The sequence below is a fragment of the Micropterus salmoides genome, unplaced genomic scaffold, assembly GCF_014851395.1.
Source record: "Micropterus salmoides isolate LMB-PRFRI ecotype aquatic unplaced genomic scaffold, ASM1485139v1 Ms_hic_scaffold_10, whole genome shotgun sequence".
Lineage (NCBI taxonomy): Eukaryota > Metazoa > Chordata > Actinopteri > Centrarchiformes > Centrarchidae > Micropterus > Micropterus salmoides.
In genome coordinates, this window is record NW_024040041.1 from 14,116,686 (window position 1) to 14,137,972 (window position 21,287).

The 21,287-nt window shown below is 39.2% G+C and overlaps 1 gene segment (V, D, J or C); it reads left to right on the forward strand.

Moving 5' to 3' along the window:
- The first annotated feature begins 6,044 nt into the window (after nucleotides 1–6,044).
- On the forward strand, nucleotides 6,045–6,584 carry LOC119887136. The segment is given in 2 exon segments: nucleotides 6,045–6,175; nucleotides 6,264–6,584. Coding segments are annotated over 2 exon segments (345 nt in total).
- The last annotated feature ends 14,703 nt before the right edge of the window (nucleotides 6,585–21,287 follow it).

Consider the following 21,287-nt stretch of genomic DNA (forward strand, 5'->3'; position numbering starts at 1 on the left):
TCTCAAAAGCCTTACACCATACTTTTACACAAGCACCACAAGTAAAACAATGCCTGGTGCGTTCAAAGACACAACGGCCTTTTCGATTGCAGCCCTTGGAAAAAGTCTAAGCCTTATTATTTATAAAAAAAAAAAAAAAGGGTGACAGAGGGACAGAGGCTGATGCACACCAGCATGCATTTGTGTTTCATGTGCTGCTGTGTACACATTGAAAATGCTGTGAATGTTCAACTGATTCGGCTCGGTGTGTAACGCACTTCAGTCTCCACAAAACTGCACGTTCACTGATGCTAAATTAATGATCCGACCTACGGCCCACACTGCTCTCCTTGCTAAGCTCGAGAGAGACAGTGGGAGGGCTAGGGCTTTGCTGCGCTATTCAAACCACTGGGACAGAAGCCCATGTCCCATGTCGCTCTCCTGGTGGCATCCGAGTGAGACGGTAGTAGGACCTGGGCTTCCTCCTTGCTAGCCGGCTATCCGGCCCGCGCATCGGGTTGCCTACATCTCCTGGCAGCCAAATGAAGGGCTGCTGCCATGACGGTGACACAATGCAGCAATGCGAGCTAACTTTGCGTTCCTCGTGCACTGACGACAGTGTCCACGGGAACACTGCTAGCTTATTGACAGTGTGTGTGTTCCTAAAACACACAACCACATTGTCAACATATGCTCAACCGAGAGCAGCGTTCGGGCAACACGTCTCTTCCAGCGGTGCAGCCCGTGGCACTTTATCACAGTGAACAGCGGCTCATTCTCCCAGCAGCAGTGGAGAGGAGGATGCCCTGTCCTAACTCAGCTTCACTCGGAGCAACCGGCCCTGGTGCATTCAGGGACACTATAGCCCGTTCGACATCGTTCTGGATCTCTGCCACCTGAACCAGCATAATGGACAAGAGGGCGTTTCCACATGCTAATGATCAAGAAAATGCTGGAGCCAGTGCAGCCCGGCAACTGGTTCACCATCATCGACCTGAAAGATGCCTATTTCATGTTGAGGTGACACACTAACAGGGAATTTTTAGGCTTCTCCTCTCAGGGGGCAGCCTACAAATACAATAGGCTACCCGTCAACTACTCGCTAGCCCCCCACACACTCAGCAGATGCATCGCACTGCAATCTTTGCACGAGAAGGGCGTGAGGTTTCCTTTCTACTCACAACCTCATGGTCATGGAGAGATTGAAGCCTTGAGTGATCTCCACACAGCCCAGTTGATTTTGCACCTCAAAAGCCTGGGGTTGCGATCAATTTGGAAGAGAGCTTCCCCCAGCTGCTGCAGTGAGCGGAGTATCTTGGGATTGTGCTCAACTGCAACACTCCAAGAGCGTACCTGTGCGCGTCGCTTGGTTGTTAACAGCTGTTGAGAATTATTTTAGAGCATTATAGCCTAAATTGTTATCATTAATTACTAGAGCGAAGGTGGTCTACATTGTCATTGTTTAAAGTATTATTTCAGAGTGTAAAGTTCACAATGTTAAAACTCTATAGCTCTTGTCATCATTTAAAGAGTTATTTTATAGTGTAAAGTTAAGATCACAACGCTGAAACTCCATAGCTCTGAGAGTGTGTGGTCCTCTCTGTGTCTAGCTGCCCGGAGGCAGTAACAGTAGCACATGTGTGTGTAAGCAGGTACGTGCACTCTGGGAGCAGAATGAGCACAGCAAGGCATCATCAAAAACACCAGCAAAGGAAAATGTAGAAGCAGAATTAGTGAAAATTTTGTTACAAAACATACATCAATACAGTAAGAAGGTCCTGTCTATAGCACACAGCACAAAAGACACCAGCTTATTCCACAAAGTCAGGTTATGGTTTAAAAAGCATGATCAGCGAGAGCCACAGTGACACAAATAATAACAAAGCTGAAGAAAAAATGTCAAAACAAGTTAAATTTTGTATTTCATCTTAAAATAAATTAACTTTACTTCAACATCATCAATGCACTCAGAGAAACATTCCTTTTTATGCAGCTCCAGTGTTCTCATATAACCTATTGCACAGTATGTTGTTGAAACAGGAAGCCGTAAATAATCTAAATGTGAATGTTTTCAACTGAGTTGTTAGAATTTTTGTTGTTGAAAAAATGAAATCATAAATACATAACTTTTCATTTGCCAAATAAATGTTCACATGACAATTTCAAGCTGCAACAGTTGATCTTTAGCCCGTCTGTGTTCTTCTCAATGCAAAGTGAACTTCCTCACAGTCTGCTATAAAGACTTGATATCATGCTGTGAGTTGCAGCAGAAGAAGAGAAGCTCAGATCATTTTCAATACCAACCATGTCCTGTGTAGCTCTGCTGCTGCTGCTGGATCCTGTGAGTCACTGACAGTATGATCACAGCACACTGATAGTTCACTGTTCACTGTCCTCCACAGGTGTGAAGTGTGAACAGTTGACACAGCCAGCCTCTGTGACTGTGCATCGGAACAAAAACCCCTCAGTGCCTGAACACTTGTAACATGAATCCACCAGAGGAGGAGCCCTCAGACCAATAATGACTTCAACACCAGCTCACTGTTACAGGGAGAAACAGACATATTTAGCAATGAAAAAGGTAAAAGGAACATAAAATGTTTTGTGTAAAATAAAATTGTATTAAATATACAGTGGAGGCATTTTCCAAAACAAATCTTCCCTGTCTGGCTTTCATTAGTACTAATTAATAGTAATATTATTTTTCTTCCTGTTGTTACAAGTGAACCGTTTGTGTAAGAATTTTCTCCATTGTAATATGAATATCACTTTCATTTTATGCCTGCAGTCATATTAAGATGGGTAAAAACAATCTCACCTTTTTTTGCAAAGTCAAGATTTTTTGTCATAATAGTTTACGAGTATGTTTAATATTGTTGTTTATCACTTGATAAAACACACAATTCCACTTTTGAGGGAAATTCTTATTGAGGAAGGTTTTAAATTTAGTGTTAATGCAAAACCTAACTGTTTTACAACTTCACTAATGTGACTGTAGGAAGGATGACAAACTTTATTTTACATAACAAAACAGAATTTATGTGTGACTGGACAATGTCTTGTAATATAATCAAACGTTTTCTTATTTTTATTCTTGCTGGTGTATCCACTGATATATTTATGTTGTTGGTGTGTCTGTCTGTTTTTAACCCACTGAGTCCTGCACACTTCCTTTTCTGACAGATTTTAGTCCTTTTGTATCAACATTGTATCTCCAAAATCTCTGATTTCCTGAAAATTGTTTTACTTATGAACACTTTGTGAGAAAGTCAATATTATAACATAATAAAAAATATTTGTTAAGCTGTTAAACTATTCGAATAAATAAAAATATAATTTAGTGATAAATTATTGTCAAACGCTTCACATGTTGTAGACTGTGTGTAATAAACAACTTAAAGAATGTGTTTATCAATGTATTGCACAAATAAATACTGAAACATAAAACTCTTGCAGGAATCAGTATGTACAGTAAACATTGATTCTCTGGTTTTGCCAAACAATAACTGAGATCCAAGTCAAATCCAGTTCCACACTGTGAGGAGGAGTCAATGCAAAACTCAGATGTCTTCCACCTCTACTTATCTGACTGCAGAGAGGATGACAGAGAACAGTGGACACACAGTTTAACATGATGGACTATAGGACAGGACTGCTGCTTTTAACTGTCTGCTGGGCAGGTGAAGATATTATCTGAACTTTTACATAGATTATATCTGTATTACCAGCTCATTTCCTTTGGTGTTTTCTATCCTCTCAACAGGTGTTGAAGGTCAAACTCTGACAGAATCTGAACCAGTGGTTAAAAGGCCTGGAGAATCCCACAAATTGACCTGTACAGCCTCTGGATTCACATTCAGCAGCTCCTGGATGAACTGGGTCAGACAGGCTCCTGGAAAAGGACTGGAGTGGGTTGCCTGGACTAATACCGATGGTAGCAGCAAATCCTACTCTCAGTCAGTTCAAGGCCGGTTTACCATCTCCAGAGACAACAGCAGACAGCAGCTGTATCTGCAGATGAACAGTCTGAAGACTGAAGATTCTGCTGTTTATTATTGTGCTCGAGACTCACAGTGACTGGAGTTGGTGGAGCAGCTGTACAAAAACCCACAGTGCTCTTCTTTGAGCTGTTAGAGCCTAATTACATGTTTTTTTTTATTTTTATAGCACTTATATTATGTTACATTACATTTGTTTTTTCACAAGGTCATGTAAACTGTTCCTGAGGAATCTTATTACTGAACATTAAACAAATAGAAAAAAACACACACACAAAAAGATTGAAATAAAGAGATGAGCTGACTGTGGCTTCTCACAAGTGGTTTCAGGAAATCACCACCCACTACTGAAGTGACGGGTCAAGTCAAAAAATAGTCCAGATAGTGGTATGTGTGTGCTTTTGGTCTGAATTGGGCTTATATGGTATGACCAACAGTAGCTGAAGTGAACAAGAGCAAGATTTAGCAAAAAAGGGGACATTATACACAAACTTTAATAATATGAGACTTACGTACTTTCAATGGATGCACACAATAATCAGAAACAAAGGCATTAACACCCACTTTTTAACTTAATTGGACTAATTACTGGAACTCTCAGGACTCTGATCTTGTGAACTGCCTGGGTGGAGGGACATAGAGGCTACTGGCTTTAAATCCAGCATGTCGGCTGTTTTTCTATGACTGCTCCTCTGTTTTCCACCGTTGTTTGCGATACATCACAAGTCTCGCCGATGTCTGCCTGATGTCAGTAATTTATTGCTCGGAAATAGCAGCCAACTTACACCGGTGTGTTTACAGTGAACAGCTGATGGAGTTACGCTAAATACTGGGTCGAGAGTTGTTGTTTTAAGTTTTTACACAGACCCGAAGCGGAACAGCTGATTACAGCAGGTAAAAAAGCTCCTTGAATATAATGTTCCTCTGTGCTCAGGCGGACACAGACTTGAGTGCTGCAGCTGATCTGCAGCTCTTGTCGACTGGAAATGTTTTAATAACCTTCCAAACTGTTGCGATTTTATTTTTGTGTTGCTTTCTCTGTGCTGAAGTTATTTTAAGAACTTGATGGTTTTGTGGCCAGTTTGTTATTAAATTTGTAAAAAACTTTATCGTGTGTCTCTTCATTATACTCCCACACAAAAAGCTGTTGGCTGATCAAGCAAAGCCTAGAGCCTTCATTATATTCTAATCAAATCTGATGTTCATTTATAAATTTTGCTCATGGATAGTGGTTACTAAATAATGATGCGTCTGCATCACTTACAGATACATTAATGTTTGTAAATTATGTGGAATCTAAAGTGAGTCATAATATGAGAGTGACAAAAAATATTGCAGATTCTTTCACAAAATCACTAGAAGGCAGTCAGTGTCAAGTTTCTAAAAGGAGACACTCAGATCTGCTGTTCTCATTGATCTTAACTGACACTTGAACTCTGGACTGAACTAAAGCTTAACACTCCTGCTGCTCATGTACACTGGATACTGTGATAGTTGATACTTTTCTACTCTAAACAAAAGTCATGTGTTAACTTGATTCAGCACATTTTGAACAGAAAAGCACGACAGCACATTTACATTTTTTTTTTACACAACAAACCAAAACACCCCGGCAACAATTAACCACATAGCATGATATTTGATTAAGACAGTTTTCTTTCTGACATAATCAGACACAGATAGATGTAAAATGTAGGTATAATCACAGAAAGTAACATATAAATGCGTGAACTACTTTAGTTATTCATCATGAAATTATTCATCATCGTCTTTTATGCAAACCTTCAAACCAGCAGCATCATACTTAAGTTTTTATACCATCTACATGATCCTGGCTGCTGTCACTGTATTTGTGTTTGCAGCAATATTATTTTAATGAATAAGTTTTCCATTATCCATGATTCATGTTAATATTTACATTAAGAATAGTTATAATGAAAATATACGTAAAGCAGAGGTGATTTCCAGGCATGTTTTCACTCTGCAGATATAATAACAGTAAACAGACTCTTCTATTGGCTCCAGTTAGACCAACATTGATGCTTGTTGCATGTATTTGATTCTATGCAAACTCAGTGACCTTCCTTGTTACTCAGCTATAAAAACTTCCCATCAGGCTGTCAGTGGAGTTCACAGCACGTCACTTTCAACATAAACCATGTTTTCTGTAGCTCTGCTGCTGCTGTTGGCATCTGGATGTGAGTCTCTCTGGATTTGTCAAAGTCAGCAGTCTTCTTTTGCAGTATAACTTGATCATTTGTTACAAAACATTTTCTTTTTTAACAGGTGTGAAGTGTGAACAGTTGACACAGCCAGCCTCTGTGACTGTGCAGCCAGGTCAACGTCTGACCATCACCTGTCAGGTCTCTTATTCTGTTGGCAGCTACTTCACAGCTTGGATCAGACAGCCTGCAGGGAAAGGACTGGAGTGGATTGGAATGAAATATACAGGAGGCTCTTACTTCAAGGATTCACTAAAAAACAAGTTCAGTATCGACTTAGACTCTTCCAGCAACAGAGTGACTCTAAACGGACAGAATGTGCAGCCTGAAGACACTGCTGTGTATTACTGTGCCAGACAGACACAGTGAGAGACAGCAACAGGAGAGCTGTACAAAAACTACTTCCTCTATTTACCACCACTACTGTCAATATTCAGTGTTATTTGTTGTTTTTTTTTCACAATACTGATTGTTACTCTCAAAAGCAAATTATTATATTCGAGTTTTATCAGAAGCAAAAGGAATTGGTAATATAATTTGGAAACAATTAAATAGTCTAATAAAATAAACAAAATAAAAAAACAAAACAAATAAAAATAGTCTAATAAAACCAAAAGTAAATATCACCCAAAAATATTAACTTAAAGTCGGGAAAGACATTATCTCTAATCATGGTCAAGTTGATAATGAATTTTATGATTTGTTTTTTATATTATTCAATCCGTTAAAGATCTTGCCATAAGCTTCCCCCATATTAATACTAAAGCAAATGTCATGGCTCCTAATGAAGGTGATGTCAACTGATTTCAGAGCAGAGAGGTTGACCAATCGTTTTGAAAGATATTGAGAATTTAAACACTACTTTTTCTAAGGACATGTAATTTAGATACTGTATTCTTAAAAAAATATAGTAGTATTCTGGTTCAGCCACTTACTCACCTTATTAATATCTCCATCAAAACTGGACAATTCCCAGATGGATGGAAAAATGCCTTGGTAATGCCTATTTTAAAATCCAGGAATGCTGAAGTAGTTAGCAACTATCGGCCAATAAGTCTTCTTACAGTTCTGTCTAAAGTGCTGGAGACCCTCTGCAGTTTGGTTTCAGACATAATTACTCCAGAGTCAGCAACCTGATATAGGTCTTCAGATGTATGCTGACGATACAGTCATCCATGTATCTCGCAAAACCTGTGATGATGTTGCAAATAAGCTAACCAAAACCTTGTCAGTTTGGCTTGAACCCTCCTGTTTGACACTAAACACCAAGAAAACAAAGTCTCTCTGTTTTTTTGTTAAAAAGCTATCTAAAAACCGAATCCCTGAATGTTAAAATGAAAGGTGAGCTTATTGAACAAGTACCAGAAGTGAGGTATCCGGGGATAATTTTAGACTCCCAGTTAAACTTTAAAAGTCACACTAAAAAGATTTGCGAAACGATTAAGGCTAACCTTACCTGTTTTAAGATGATAAGAAAATGCTTGCCATTTGATTGCGCCTTGATGTTTTTAAATTCAATGATACTTTCTCATCTGTCTTATGGTTTAACTACCTGGTCTCAGGCCAATCAGTCTGTGATTAAATCTATAGTGTCTTTACAATCAAGCCTTGAAAACTCAAAGCAAAAAACAAAAAACAAAAAGCAAGTTGGGTACCATCACTGTCGCATTTTAAGCAAATAGCCTACAAGATTTTAAGTTTTGCAAACTTTATTGATTTTCATTATGTAAAGCTTGTATTTAAATGTTTAAATGGACTTGCTCCTCTGTAAGTACATTAAGAGACTACAGAGTAGCAGCAGATCCACCAGAGCAGCTTCAAGTGGCGATTGTAAAGTTTCATTTTGCAAAACTTCTTTTGCTCTGTGAAAGAAGCAAAGTGTTGGAACTTGCTACCTAAACACTTGAAAACTGCTGCAAACTTCACCACTTTTAAAAGAGAGGCCAAGTCCTGGTTAGTTCAGCAACAAACGTGTACTCACATCTAGTCTACAGTAGTTAGCATTACATGTGTTTCATAGCATTTTTATTTACTCATTTTACCTCATTTTATCTTGTGTTATACTGTAATGTATTGTATTTTATTTTTTCTTTCATCACTGTTTTAATGTTTCTTCTAATGTTCTAATGTTCATTTTTCTTTAAAAGCCCTTCTAGGGCCAGGTGTTGCAAATAAGCAACTGCTAAAAATACTATGGTAGACACATTAGATTGCTGTTTTCAGTTTATCTATGTTAGATGTATTGGTCCCAAATAAAAATAAACAATAAATAAATAATACTGTTACTGATGAAAATACTGAGTAGTGACTGTTTGAATATTAAAGTTCCAACCTATACAAACAAATAAAATACAGTGAGGAAAATAAGTATTTGAACACCCTGCTATTTTGCAAGTTCTCCCACTCAGAAATCATGGAGGGGTCTGAAATTGTCATCGCAGGTGCATGTCCACTGTGAGAGACATAATCAAAAAAAAATAATCCAGAAATCACAATGTATGATTTTTTAACTATTTATTTGTATGATACAGCTGCAAATAAGTATTTGAACACCTGTCTATCAGCTAGAATTCTGACTCTCAAAGACCTGTTAGTCTGCCTTCAAAATGTCCACCTCCACTCCATTTATTATCCTAAATTAGATGCACCTGTTTGAGGTCGTTAGCTGCATAAAGAAACCTGTCCACCCCATACAATCAGTAAGAATCCAACTACTAACATGGCCAAGATCAAAGAGCTGTCCAAAGACACTAGAGACAAAATTGTACACCTCCACAAGGCTGGAAAGGGCTACGGGGAAATTGCCAAGCAGCTTGGTGAAAAAAGGTCCACTGTTGGAGCAATCATTAGAAAATGGAAGAAGCTAAACATGACTGTCAATCTCCCTCGGACTGGGGCTCCATGCAAGATCTCACCTCGTGGGCTCTCAGTGATCCTAAGAAAGGTGAGAAATCAGCCCAGAACTACACGGGAGGAGCTGGTCAATGACCTGAAAAGAGCTGGGTCCACCGTTTCCAAGGTTACTGTTGGTAATACACTAAGACGTCATGGTTTGAAATCATGCATGGCACGGAAGGTTCCCCTGCTTAAACCAGCACATGTCAAGGCCCGTCTTCAGTTTTCCAATGACCATTTGGATGATCCAGAGGAGTCATGGGAGAAAGTCATGTGGTCAGATGAGACCAAAATAGAACTTTTTGGTCATAATTCCACTAACCGTGTGTTTGGAGGAAGAAGAATGATGAGTACCATCCCAAGAACACCATCCCTACTGTGAAGCATGGGGGTGGTAGCATCATGCTTTGGGGGTGTTTTTCTGCACATGGGACAGGGCGACTGCACTGTATTAAGGAGAGGATGACCGGGGCCATGTATTGCGAGATTTTGGGGAACAACCTCCTTCCCTCAGTTAGAGCATTGAAGATGGGTCGAGGCCGGGTCTTCCAACATGACAATGACCCGAAGCACACAGCCAGGATAACCAAGGAGTGGCTCTGTAAGAAGCATATCAAGGTTCTGGCGTGGCCTAGCCAGTCTCCAGACCTAAACCCAATAGAGAATCTTTGGAGGGAGCTCAAACTCCGTGTTTCTCAGCGACAGGCCAGAAACCTGACTGATCTAGAGAAGATCTGTGTGGAGGAGTGGGCCAAAATCCCTCCTGCAGTGTGTGCAAACCTGGTGAAAAACTACAGGAAACGTTTGACCTCTGTAATTGTAAACAAAGGCTACTGTACCAAATATTAACATTGATTTTCTCAGGTGTTCAAATACTTATTTGCAGCTGTATCATACAAATAAATAGTTAAAAATCATACATTGTGATTTCTGGATTTTTCTTTTTTAGATTATGTCTCTCACAGTGGACATGCACCTACGATGACAATTTCAGACCCCTCCATGATTTCTAAGTGGGAGAACTTGCAAAATAGCAGGGTGTTCAAATACTTATTTTCCTCACTGTATAATTCTTTATTTTTAAGGGAAAAAAATACATTTTTGTTGTTTGTCCTTTAAAGCAATGTTTCATACAATTCTGTATTAGTGTGGTAAAATTTTTTCGATGTATCTTTGTAATGACATTGAGTGATATCATGCATGTGATACAAAAACGTACATTTCGGTAAAAAAAATAAATAAAATGTTCCACATTATTTGCTACATTTTTTATGAAAACAATTTACCTACACCTAAAACACAATACACAATTAATTATTCTTTGTATGACAACAGTCAGCATGTTACCAGTATGGTGGCCAGACCACTGTCCCAGAAGTTACAGAAAATGTAATAAAGTCCAATTAGCAAAACCAGCAAGACCTCAGCAGCCTCCCAGTCCACAGATGTCCATACTGTGACCAAGTGGGGATGAGTTTAACTACTTGATGACCTACACAGGAATAAGCTCCTGTGCAGCTCAGTGAAACACTTTGGGGGTATGAGTCTGTAGCTGAAGACGATTCTCTTGTCCAAGCAGAATATTAGTAAACATTTACCTGTTTGATTGTTAGTTTGTTGTTTTTTAAATAACACAATTTCAAGTATTGAGTAATTGTGACACACAGTTCATCTTTCACTTATAGCCTGTCAGTGTCCTTCTCTATGCAAAGTGAACGTCCTCAATCTGCTATAAAGACTTGATATCATGCTGTCAGTGGCAGCAGAAGAAGAGAAGCTCCCATCAGATCACCTTCAATACCAACCATGTTCTCTGTAGCTCTGCTGCTGCTGGATCCTGTGAGTCTCACTGAGGCAGAGACACTGACAGTATGATCACAGCACACTGCCTGTTACCAGAATCAGCTTTTTTGCCAGGTATGTGTACACATACAAGGAATCCGACTCTGGATTGAACATTGCTGGATCTGCAGTGATGTTTCCTGACTCTGGAAATGTATAAGTCCTGAATGGAGGGCAGGTTAACACAGATGATCTTTTCTGCAGTCCTGACTGTCCGTTGTAGTCTGCTCCTCTCTTTTTTGGTGGCAGATCCAAACCAGACAGTGATGGACGTGCGGAGGACAGACTGGATGATGGCTGTGTAGAAGTGGATCAGCAGCTCCTCCAGCTGGTACAGGAAGTACATCCTCTGCTGGGCCTTCTTAATGATGGTGTCCATGTTGGACTCCCACTTCAGGTCCTGGGATATGGTGGATCCAGACACAGGGCTGTTGAGCATGGTGATGGGGGGCAGAGTGGGGGGGCTCTTCCTGATGTCTGGAGGTTCATACTATAAACAGTGTATCTGTTCTTTTTGGAAGACGAGGTGTTGGATACACCACATGTTACAAAGATTCACTAAAGAACAAGTTCAGTATCGACTTAGACTCTTCCAGCAACACAGTGACTAAACGGACAGAATGTGCAGCCTGAAGACACTGCTGTGTATTACTGTGCCAGAGAGTCACAATAACACAAACCATCAGCAGACCTCTTCCATAAAGTCATCACTTAAATATCTGAAAATGATCTAATATTATCTGAATCATACCTGTAGTATTTAGACAACTTTACGGTGATGTTCAAAAGTGAAATATGTGGTGGTTCCCTCTACAGTAGGTATATCCAATGACACACACACAGACTTTGGGAGGTGAAAACAATATGAGCCACATGCAGTCACAGCTGGTAAAAATCTCTGACTGTAATAATCACTTCATTCAAAACAGCCAGTGACAGCAAATCTGCTGAAATTGTACATGTACACATTTCAGCCACATCCATGTTATTTTTAACCTTGTCCTGACCATCAGCCTGGTATGTAGTATGAGGAGCTGGATAGTACGTTGTGCCAGACAGTTTTTGATTTAAGAAAAGGAGTTCCAATTCAGTCCTTTGACGTCTTTATTATTTATTTAATTATGTGTGTATATACTGTATGTACTACACAGGGGGGCGGAAATGGGGGTGGGGGGTACAAACATCACACAAACAGACACCCCAGAAAGAGGACAGCACCTGTAAGAGAACCGGGGTGGGGTGGTGGGGGTATAACAACAGGGAACAACGGAGAAAATACACCAATTGCAACAGGAGACAACTAGCTGATGTATGTGTGAGTGGGTGTATGAAGGGATAATCTGCAGATATTGGGCATATTTACTGTAGTAATAGGGTAAATTTAGTACAGGGGAGACTTAGTGTTCTCTTCAGTGAAATCAAAAAAGATGTGTAAATATTGATATCGGTATCAGCCAGAATAAGTTTTAGCATATCGGTATATCGAATATCAGCCCAAATTGTGCATCCCTAGGTGTATGTGCGTGTCTGCACAAGCCTGTCACCGAATGTAGTTGTTAGTGAGAGTGGGGTGCCGCAACAGCGCCGCACCGACCCCAGTGGCAGGCAGGTAAGAACCTAAGCAGCCAAGGCAGAGTGAGACCACGAGAAAACCTGGATACTTGAGGAGACACACTTCAACTGATTTAAATCAAATTTAAAATTATTTAACAATATGCAAAAAAAATGTTAGGAAATTAAGTGTGTGTGTGATGGCCTAAGCCACATAGGGTAACAGCCCTGCAATGGTAATATTGCACACAAGCCATGTTTTAAGTAAGTTATTTTTGCAGTTAGCCACACGCCAAACAATTCATGATTTCAAAATACAGCACAGTTTATTTGAGTTATAATATACATCTATTTGCTTTAGCCATACACTGTTTAAATGGAGTGCACACATTTTCACATTGTAAGGTTAAGTAAATATTTTCTGTTATATTAGTTTGGTTTTTTGTGTTACCATGTTGGAGAGAAGTCTGTCTGGGAGAATGAAAGGCAGGGCCAAGGGTGGAGGACTGTTTTATCCTGTGGCCTGCCAATCAATCCGTACCATGGGCTGCCATGTTGGAGGGGGAATTTGGGTTTAGTTTGTTTTACTTTGTAGTTGTTGTAGTTGTCATCCATTTTGTTTTCCCCTTATGTGTAAATTGGTTTGGCCAAGCCACTATATATGTTCCCTTGTGTCTCATTCAGTTTGGTCAGTTCATTCCGTTCATATACTGTTTTCTTGTATGCTGTTTTTAGTTATATTTTGGTGACCTCTTTAATAGGCCTAGATGTTAAGTTTTTGGTTTCTATTGTTCAACTTCTTTTTTGGCAACTAAAAATAAAAACCCTGTTTTTCAACAAAAAACTCCTGTTCTCCTCATTGCCTGACTGTTTAGTCCCTGACAGTGTGTGTGTGTGTGTGTGTGTGTCAGTGAGAGGACAGAAGAACTCACATTAGCTCAGGTTCAACTTCAACATGTTCTCTGTAGCTCTGGTACTACTGACATAAGTATCAGTATAAATAGTATAAACAGTTCTAGATAAAATATTATTAATATGTTGCGCATATGCTAAAATGCTAAACTGAATAACAGCCCAGTGTGTAGGTGGTGTGTGCAATTTTTCAGTATAAAAAAATTAACATTGTCATAAATGCAAATATGCCCATGTGCAGGGAGGAACAAAGTATTCACAGAAGACGATGTGCTAGACGAAGCTGAGGATATACAGAGGTCAGAGAAGTGGCCGGAAAATAGAAGCTTTTTCTGAGCCTACCCAAATTATTACATTAAAACATATAAGACAGATGTCATGACAGCTGTCTTGGAGTGTTGACTTGTGGACAGTTTTCACAGCATATATTCCACTTCAGCTCTCTCCTCCCTGTGAGGAGGAGTCAATGCAAAACTCAGATGTCTTCCACCTCTACTTATCTGACTGCAGAGAGGATGACAGAGAACAGTGGACACACAGTTTAACATGATGGACTATAGGACAGGACTGCTGCTTTTAACTGTCTGCTGGGCAGGTGAAGATCTTCACTGATCTTGAGTTAAATCTGCCTTCTTAAATCTGTTATCTTATAGCAAGTGATTATTTTCTTGTTTGTCTTGACAGGTGTTGATGGTCAGACTCTGACAGAATCTGAACCAGTGGTTAAAAGGCCTGGAGAATCCCACAGATTGACCTGTACAGCCTCTGGATTCACATTCAGTGACTATTATATGAACTGGGTCAGACAGGCTCCTGGAAAAGGACTGGAGTGGATCGCTTATATCAGTAGCGGTGGTGGTAGCAGCAAATACTACTCTCAGTCAGTCCAAGGCCGGTTTACCATCTCCTGAGACAACAGCAGACAGCAGGTGTATCTGCAGATGAACAGTCTGAAGACTGAAGATTCTGCTGTTTATTATTGTGCTCGAGACTCACAGTGACTGGAGTTGGTTGAGCACCTGTACAAATACAGTACTCATTTGGGCTGATAGAACACAATTAGGTTTTTATTAAATTATTTATGGTTTTATGTACAATCATGTAAATTGCCCCTCAGATATATCTTCATTAACCAACAACAATAACTGTTAAACACATTAATAATATAGAGACAACCTTGCGATGGGATGGGCTCACCTTTCATTTTGATCCAATGCCTGAATTCATTTCCAATTATATAAGAATATGTATCATTTTTTAATTCAAAGTGCTTTACATAAAACATAAAAGCAACATAGGGAAATTGAAAAAATACACATTAAAATATAATAAAAGTACAGTGCAGTGTACAATCAGGGTTAAAATAGATAAATGGAAAATAAAAACAGGCTGAGGGGTTGAGCAAAAAAGTGAGTTACAATTATTCTGAAAAGAGAATAAACAGAGAAGTACACTTAATCTACTCTCTCTAGCTAGTCTGTCCTCGGGTCCATAGCAATCTTTGGGTCCACTGAAACTCCAAAAACCCTCGGACACCAAGATTTCTGGCTTGTTTTGTGGTTCTTAACATTACAGATTGAAGTCGAGCACTGACTTTCAATCGTTCCTCCCTGGCTCCAAAAACAATAACTTCAGTTTTATCTTTGTTTAATTGAAGAAAATTCTGGCACATCCAATCGTTGACCTTCTCAATACAGTTACTCAGCACTTGTATGGGATCATAGTCCCCTGGTGAAATGGTTATGTAAATCTGTGTGTCATCTGCATATGTTATGTTAACATATTTTGTTGTTTTTCATAATCTGAGCCAGTGGAAGCATGTAAATGTTAAACAAAAGAGGTCCCAGAATGGAGCCTTGGGGAACTCCACATTTCATTTTTGCTAGCTCAGATGTGTGATTACCTATAGACACAAAGTAGTCCCTGTCCTTTAAGTAGGATTCAAACCAGTTTAGTACTGTGCCAGAAAGTCCAACCCAGTTTCCAAGTCTGTCTAGTAATATGTTGCTGTCAATCGTGTCGAATGCAGCACTGAGACCCAATAACACTAAGACTGAAATTCTTCCACTGTCAGTATTTAAATGGATGTCATTGAAGACCTTAACAAGAGCCGTCTCAGTGCTGTGGTGTGGTCGAAAACCTGACTGAAAGACATCAAAAAAGTCATATCCTGTTACTGACATGGAGACACTGATTGCTTGTCTAACTGTTTGAATTTTATCTGTGAAGAAGGAGCAAATTCATTGCAGGCCCTAGTGGATAGAAGGTCAGAGGCTACAGACACAGGAGGGTTGGTTAGCCTGTCGACAGCAGCAAACAAGGCACGTACATTATTAGTGTTTTTGGTGATGATGTCAGAGAAGAAAGACCGCCTTGCATTTCTCAGTTCTAAGTTATAAATGAGTGAGTCTCTCTTTATAGATGTCATAATGAACCTAAACAACTATTTTGAAGTCTTCCAGTCAGGATTTCAATCACACCACAGCACTGAGAATGCTCTTGTTAAGGTCTTCAATGACGTCTTTTTGGATCTCAGTGCTGCTTTTGACCGCAACATATTACCATACTGACTGGAAAACTGGGTGGGACTTTCTGGCACAGTACTCAACTGGTTTAAATCATACTTAAATGGTAGGGACTACTTTGTGTATAATAATAATAATAATAATAATACTAAGAATACTACTACTACTACTACTACTACTAATAATAATAATAATAATAATAATAATACATATAAATATAGAGTGGAGGCATTTCCCGAAAATTTTCTTCTCCATCTTTCAATATATATTTTTTTTAAAAAGCTCTTCATCTTACAAGAAGTTAAAGATAAATATTTACTTCTTTATGCCACTTTTTGTAACTTTTTATTACCATAAAACAAGACAAATTACATGGATGATAAATGTAACTCTGACTGATGCATAATTTGACCTGTTTGAATAAAATGCAAAAAGTGAATTACTATTTAATAATATTTGAATTATTCTTATTATGTTAAAAGTAAAAAGTGTGTGATTTCTCTTCAATGTAATATGAAAATCACATTGTTGTGTTGTAAGAATGTTCAAAGCTGTTTGTTGGAGGATCACTTGATAAAACATAAAATTCAACATTTGAAGACAATTCATATTAAGCAAATTTGAAATTTAGATTGCCTAAATCTAATTTCCTCAGGCTGGTTTTGCAACTCATACATTACAGTTTTAAAATCCAACAAACAAAAGGCCAAACTACTACTCCTATTGGAAAGCAGGGGATGCATGGAAATAAATTAAGACAGTTTTTAACTATATTGGAACTACAAAAACCTACAGCGCTCACTTTGAGTTGGTAATAATTAACTAATAATTGCATATTGTTTTATTTTTATAGCACTTATGTTACGTTACATTTATTTTTTCATATAATACAAGGTCATGTAAACTGTTCCTGAGGAACATTATTACTGAACATTAAACAAATAGAATAAAACACAAAAAGATTGAAATAAAGAGATGAGCTGACTGTGGCTTCTCAAGTGGTTTCAGGAAATCACCACTGAAGTGACACGTCAAGTCACAAATAGTCCAGAATTTCCGGTTAAGAACTCTTTATTGCTGGATAGTGGTATGCCGAAAAGAGCTGCAAATCAGCTGCAGCATTTACATCTGTGTCTGCCTGAGCTCAAAGGAACGTAATTTTTAAAGAGCTTTGTTACCTGCTGTAATCAGCTGTTCCGTTTGTTTTGGAGAGGAGGAGACCGACTTCAGCCCTTATAAAAACATCCTGACTGATGAAAACTTAAAACAACAACTCCAGACCAAGTATTTAGTGCAGCTCCATCAGCTGTTCGCTGTAAACACACCGCTGCACGCTGGCTGCTATTTCCGAGCGATAAATTTAATGCGGACATCAGTAAGACTTGTGCTGCTATTTGACTGCTAATTGTGATTTAGTGGTTTGCAAACAAAGGTGTGTGGTGTATAACATATGTGCATTTGACCATTACAGTTTAAAATAACACTCTAGCAGCTGGACAGAGAGTCAGTGAACTCTTAAGGGGTGAGTGGTTATGTAAAGAGTGAACCCTTCTATAGAATTTGACCTCTGACCCCGTGTTAGGGGGGAGTAGTGATTAGTGTTTATGTAGGGACTGAACCCTTCTATGGTGTCTAACAGATGTTTACACTTATCCTACAGCACTGTGCCCTTATATGGATTGGAGCCTTAGTTTGCAGACTCTGACCCTTCTATGGTATTTATCAGATACCTAAACATGGCCTATATAAGCTGTGTTTGAGAGAGACAGAGTGGCCATCGGGCTGGGTCACTCTCCAAGCTGCTGCAGAGCTTGTAATTGATGCTGAACTCCTTGATGTAATAAACTTTTATGATCAAGAACAGTGTCAAGCGGATTTCTTCTCAACACATCATCGCAGCATTATTGTTCGGACACCACAGGTGGAAAACAGAGGAGCAGTCGTTGAAAAACAGCCGACATGCTCGATTTAAAGCCAGTTGCCTCAACTTGCCCATATGTCTTGCAATAACTTTAACAAACAAAAGAAATAAAGAAATTAAAACAAACTGAAGGCAGATCGATGTCTCGGCACTTCACTTGTGTAGCTTCAAGTGAAACAAAAGGGCCTGTTTCGCTGGTCGACTGAGGGCGTTGCCTGGCGAGGCACGCCACGCGCGTGCCGAAGCGTCCAGAGAGCAGAGCAGAGTGGAAGAGAGCCAACTGCGAAGAGAAGAGCGCGCGCGAGGTCGCGTGTCGCTCTTTTGTTGCCTGGGCGTGGTTCCCCAGGGTGCGTCTCAGGTTTGCCAAGGGACTGCCTTTCTAAACTTAATGTCTAAAAAGAAATCTATTTGCACGTATTATAATCAAATATTTTCCACAATTGAACCTCAATGGTTGAATGGTTGTACTGTTCTTAGGCATTTGGTAACAGGAAAACAATTGTCACATTATTGGTCAGGATATTTATACATGTAACGGCATTTCCGACGAGGCATGTAATACTTATTTCGTCCACTTGGGGGAGCTCAGGTTACGAGGAAAGCTTGGATTAAATCAAAGATCGTCTCTCCTTAGGAACCAGGGAATTTGTTGATTCATCCTTAAATTCAAGCTGGCGATTAAGAGTATCGTAAAACATTCCTTTGTCATCATTTCTAAAGAAATTTTGTAGGAAAGTATTATGAACAAGCATTGATTACATTAGATGAAGGAGTGTCTTGCTGAAAATAAAAACACTGCACAAGTAACTTTCTTTTCAGCACTAATATCAACAGATAGCAACAACAGTTAACATAACTACTCAAATAGAGGCAAACGTAATCAGGTAACTAAAGATTTAATTAAATGCTTTGAGTCTTTGGAGACTGCAGTCCTTTTACATTGAAAGTTCAGTGTCTTGACCATGTCACACTTGGGTGAGACAGGGGTTTTCCTTTTTGATGTGGTAATAAAACAAAGAATAAGGTCAGTTGCCACGGAAACGTGTGTGGGGGGCCAGTTTTGATAGGCTGTTTAGGGAAATGCCAATGGCTGGTTCGTGTCCCTTTGTCAGTTTAACAGTCAGGCCCCGCGTTATCAGCTTCGGAATCAAAAAGGTGCCAGTTTTATGGTCGGGATAGCACTTAGAGAAAGCAACTTTGACCCCTCCCCTTCTTCTCTGGGGAGGAGAAAGGAATTTAGGGTAGCTCCAAATTTATTCCATGTAAAATGCACAAATCCACACACATATACATACAGTACATTGTAAAACCCAAATCGCTTACTCAACGTAAAAAACGGCTTGCTAACATAGTCTTTAAAAGTTACACCTGATACAAAATAATTATCACATGAACCAGTTCAGTCAGTTCAACACATCAACCAATTGATAAAATATTTTGTTTTAATAACATCAAATTATGTCATGTCATTTATGTCAGTTATGTCATTAGGTGGGAATATCCAGTATATGTAACACAAGTTATCAAGTTGTTAAATGCATATATTGATGTTTTTTTCTAAAGACAATGGATTTGGATTTGTGTTTGGAATCCAAAATCTATTTTAAGTGTACAAACCGTTTTCACCCATATTCTCCAAACACTACAACAGATTCAGTGCTTTTAAAAAGTTACATTTCTTAACTTTTTTAAAAAATTTAAATTTTTAAAAGCACCTTGCACTCAATAAAAATAAACATATCAAACATTAAAATGTTGAGTATCATGAACACATCTCTCTATTGTTAATACAAACTCCCATGATGTCTCTACCTTCTCACTGCTAATCCCATATCCATGGTTGTGTAAGAAAACATCTAGACAATATGGTCTAAAGTGTATCTTTTTTATTTAGCAAACTGTAGAATCCAAAATGACACTACTTTGATGTATGTAAGTGCCACAATCAGGACTATAAGAAGTTAACATCTTCTTCACAAAACAGACAAAATTAGAGCACCCAGAGGAAACAAACATGAAGATGGGAAGAACATTGTGCAAACTCCTCATTGAAGACCAGAGGTAGTTGACCAGGACCATCACAATCCAATTTAGATGACACTACAGTATCACTCATGACACAGTTGGAAGAAAATAAAATAGGTTTACAGTGTAATATTTACAACATTTAAATAGTGTTCCCCACATATACTTGGGCCGCCCAGGAATATTGACAGCTGCTGAAGTATATTTGGCAACCCATTTTAGCATTTTGCAGAGATAAACACAGAGCGATGTTAACTGGTATTATGTAACAAGACGCAGACACGGTGGAAATATGACAAGCAGGCTCTGCATGCACAGCCAACCACTAATCAAAATATTGTTCTTGATCAGTTTATCAAACAACCAAAGCAGGCAGCGTCGAAATGTTGGTTTTGATAAATATTTCATTAAATGCTTAACCTACTATTGCTTGACCATGTTAAGTGTACATCAACCCACCTTGCAGGTGTAGAACTGCTCTGTGTCGTCTTCTTGCAGCAGCGCTGGTAGACATCTGAGACATACAGTCTGCTCCACATTGAGGTCTTGCGTTTGCTGTAGTGAAACATAAGAAAAAAGGCTAAAATACCAACAATACAGTGGGTACGGAAAGACCCCTTTAAATTTTTCACTCTTTGTTTCATTGCAGCCATTTTCCAAAAATCAAAAAAGTTCATTTTATTTCTCAGTAATGTACAGCACCCCATCAGTCAGCACCCCATCTTGACAGAAAAAAAAACAGAAATGAAGAAATTTTTGCAAATTTATTAAAAAAGAAAAACTGAAATATCACATGGTCATAAGTATTCAGACCCTTTGCTCAGTATTTAGTAGAAGCACCCTTTTGATCTAATACAGCCATGAGTCGTTTTGGGAAAGATGCAACAAGTTTTTCACATCTGGATTTGGGTATCCTCTGCCATTCCTCCTTGCAGATCCTCTCCAGTTCTGTCAGGTTGGATGGTAAATGTTGGTGGACAGCCATTTTCAGGTCTCTCCAGAGATGCTCAATTGGGTTTAAGTCAGGGCTCTGGCTGGGCCATTCAAGAACAGCCACGGAGTTGTTGTGAAGCCACTCCTTCGTTATTTTAGCGGTGTGCTTAGGGTCATTGTCTTGTTGGAAGGTAAACCTTCGGCCCAGTCTGAGGTCCAGAGCACTCTGGAAAAGGTTTTCGTCCAGGATATCCCTGTACTTGGCCGCATTCATCTTTCCCTCGATTGCAACCGGTCGTCCTGTCCCTGCAGCTGAAAAACACCCCCACAGAATGATGCTGCCACCACCGTGCTTCACTGTTGAGACCTGTATTGGACAGGTGATGAGCAGTGCCTGGTTTTCTCCACACATACCGCTTAGAATTAAGGCCAAAAAGTTCTATCTTGGTCTCATCAGACCAGAGGATCTTATTTATCACCATCT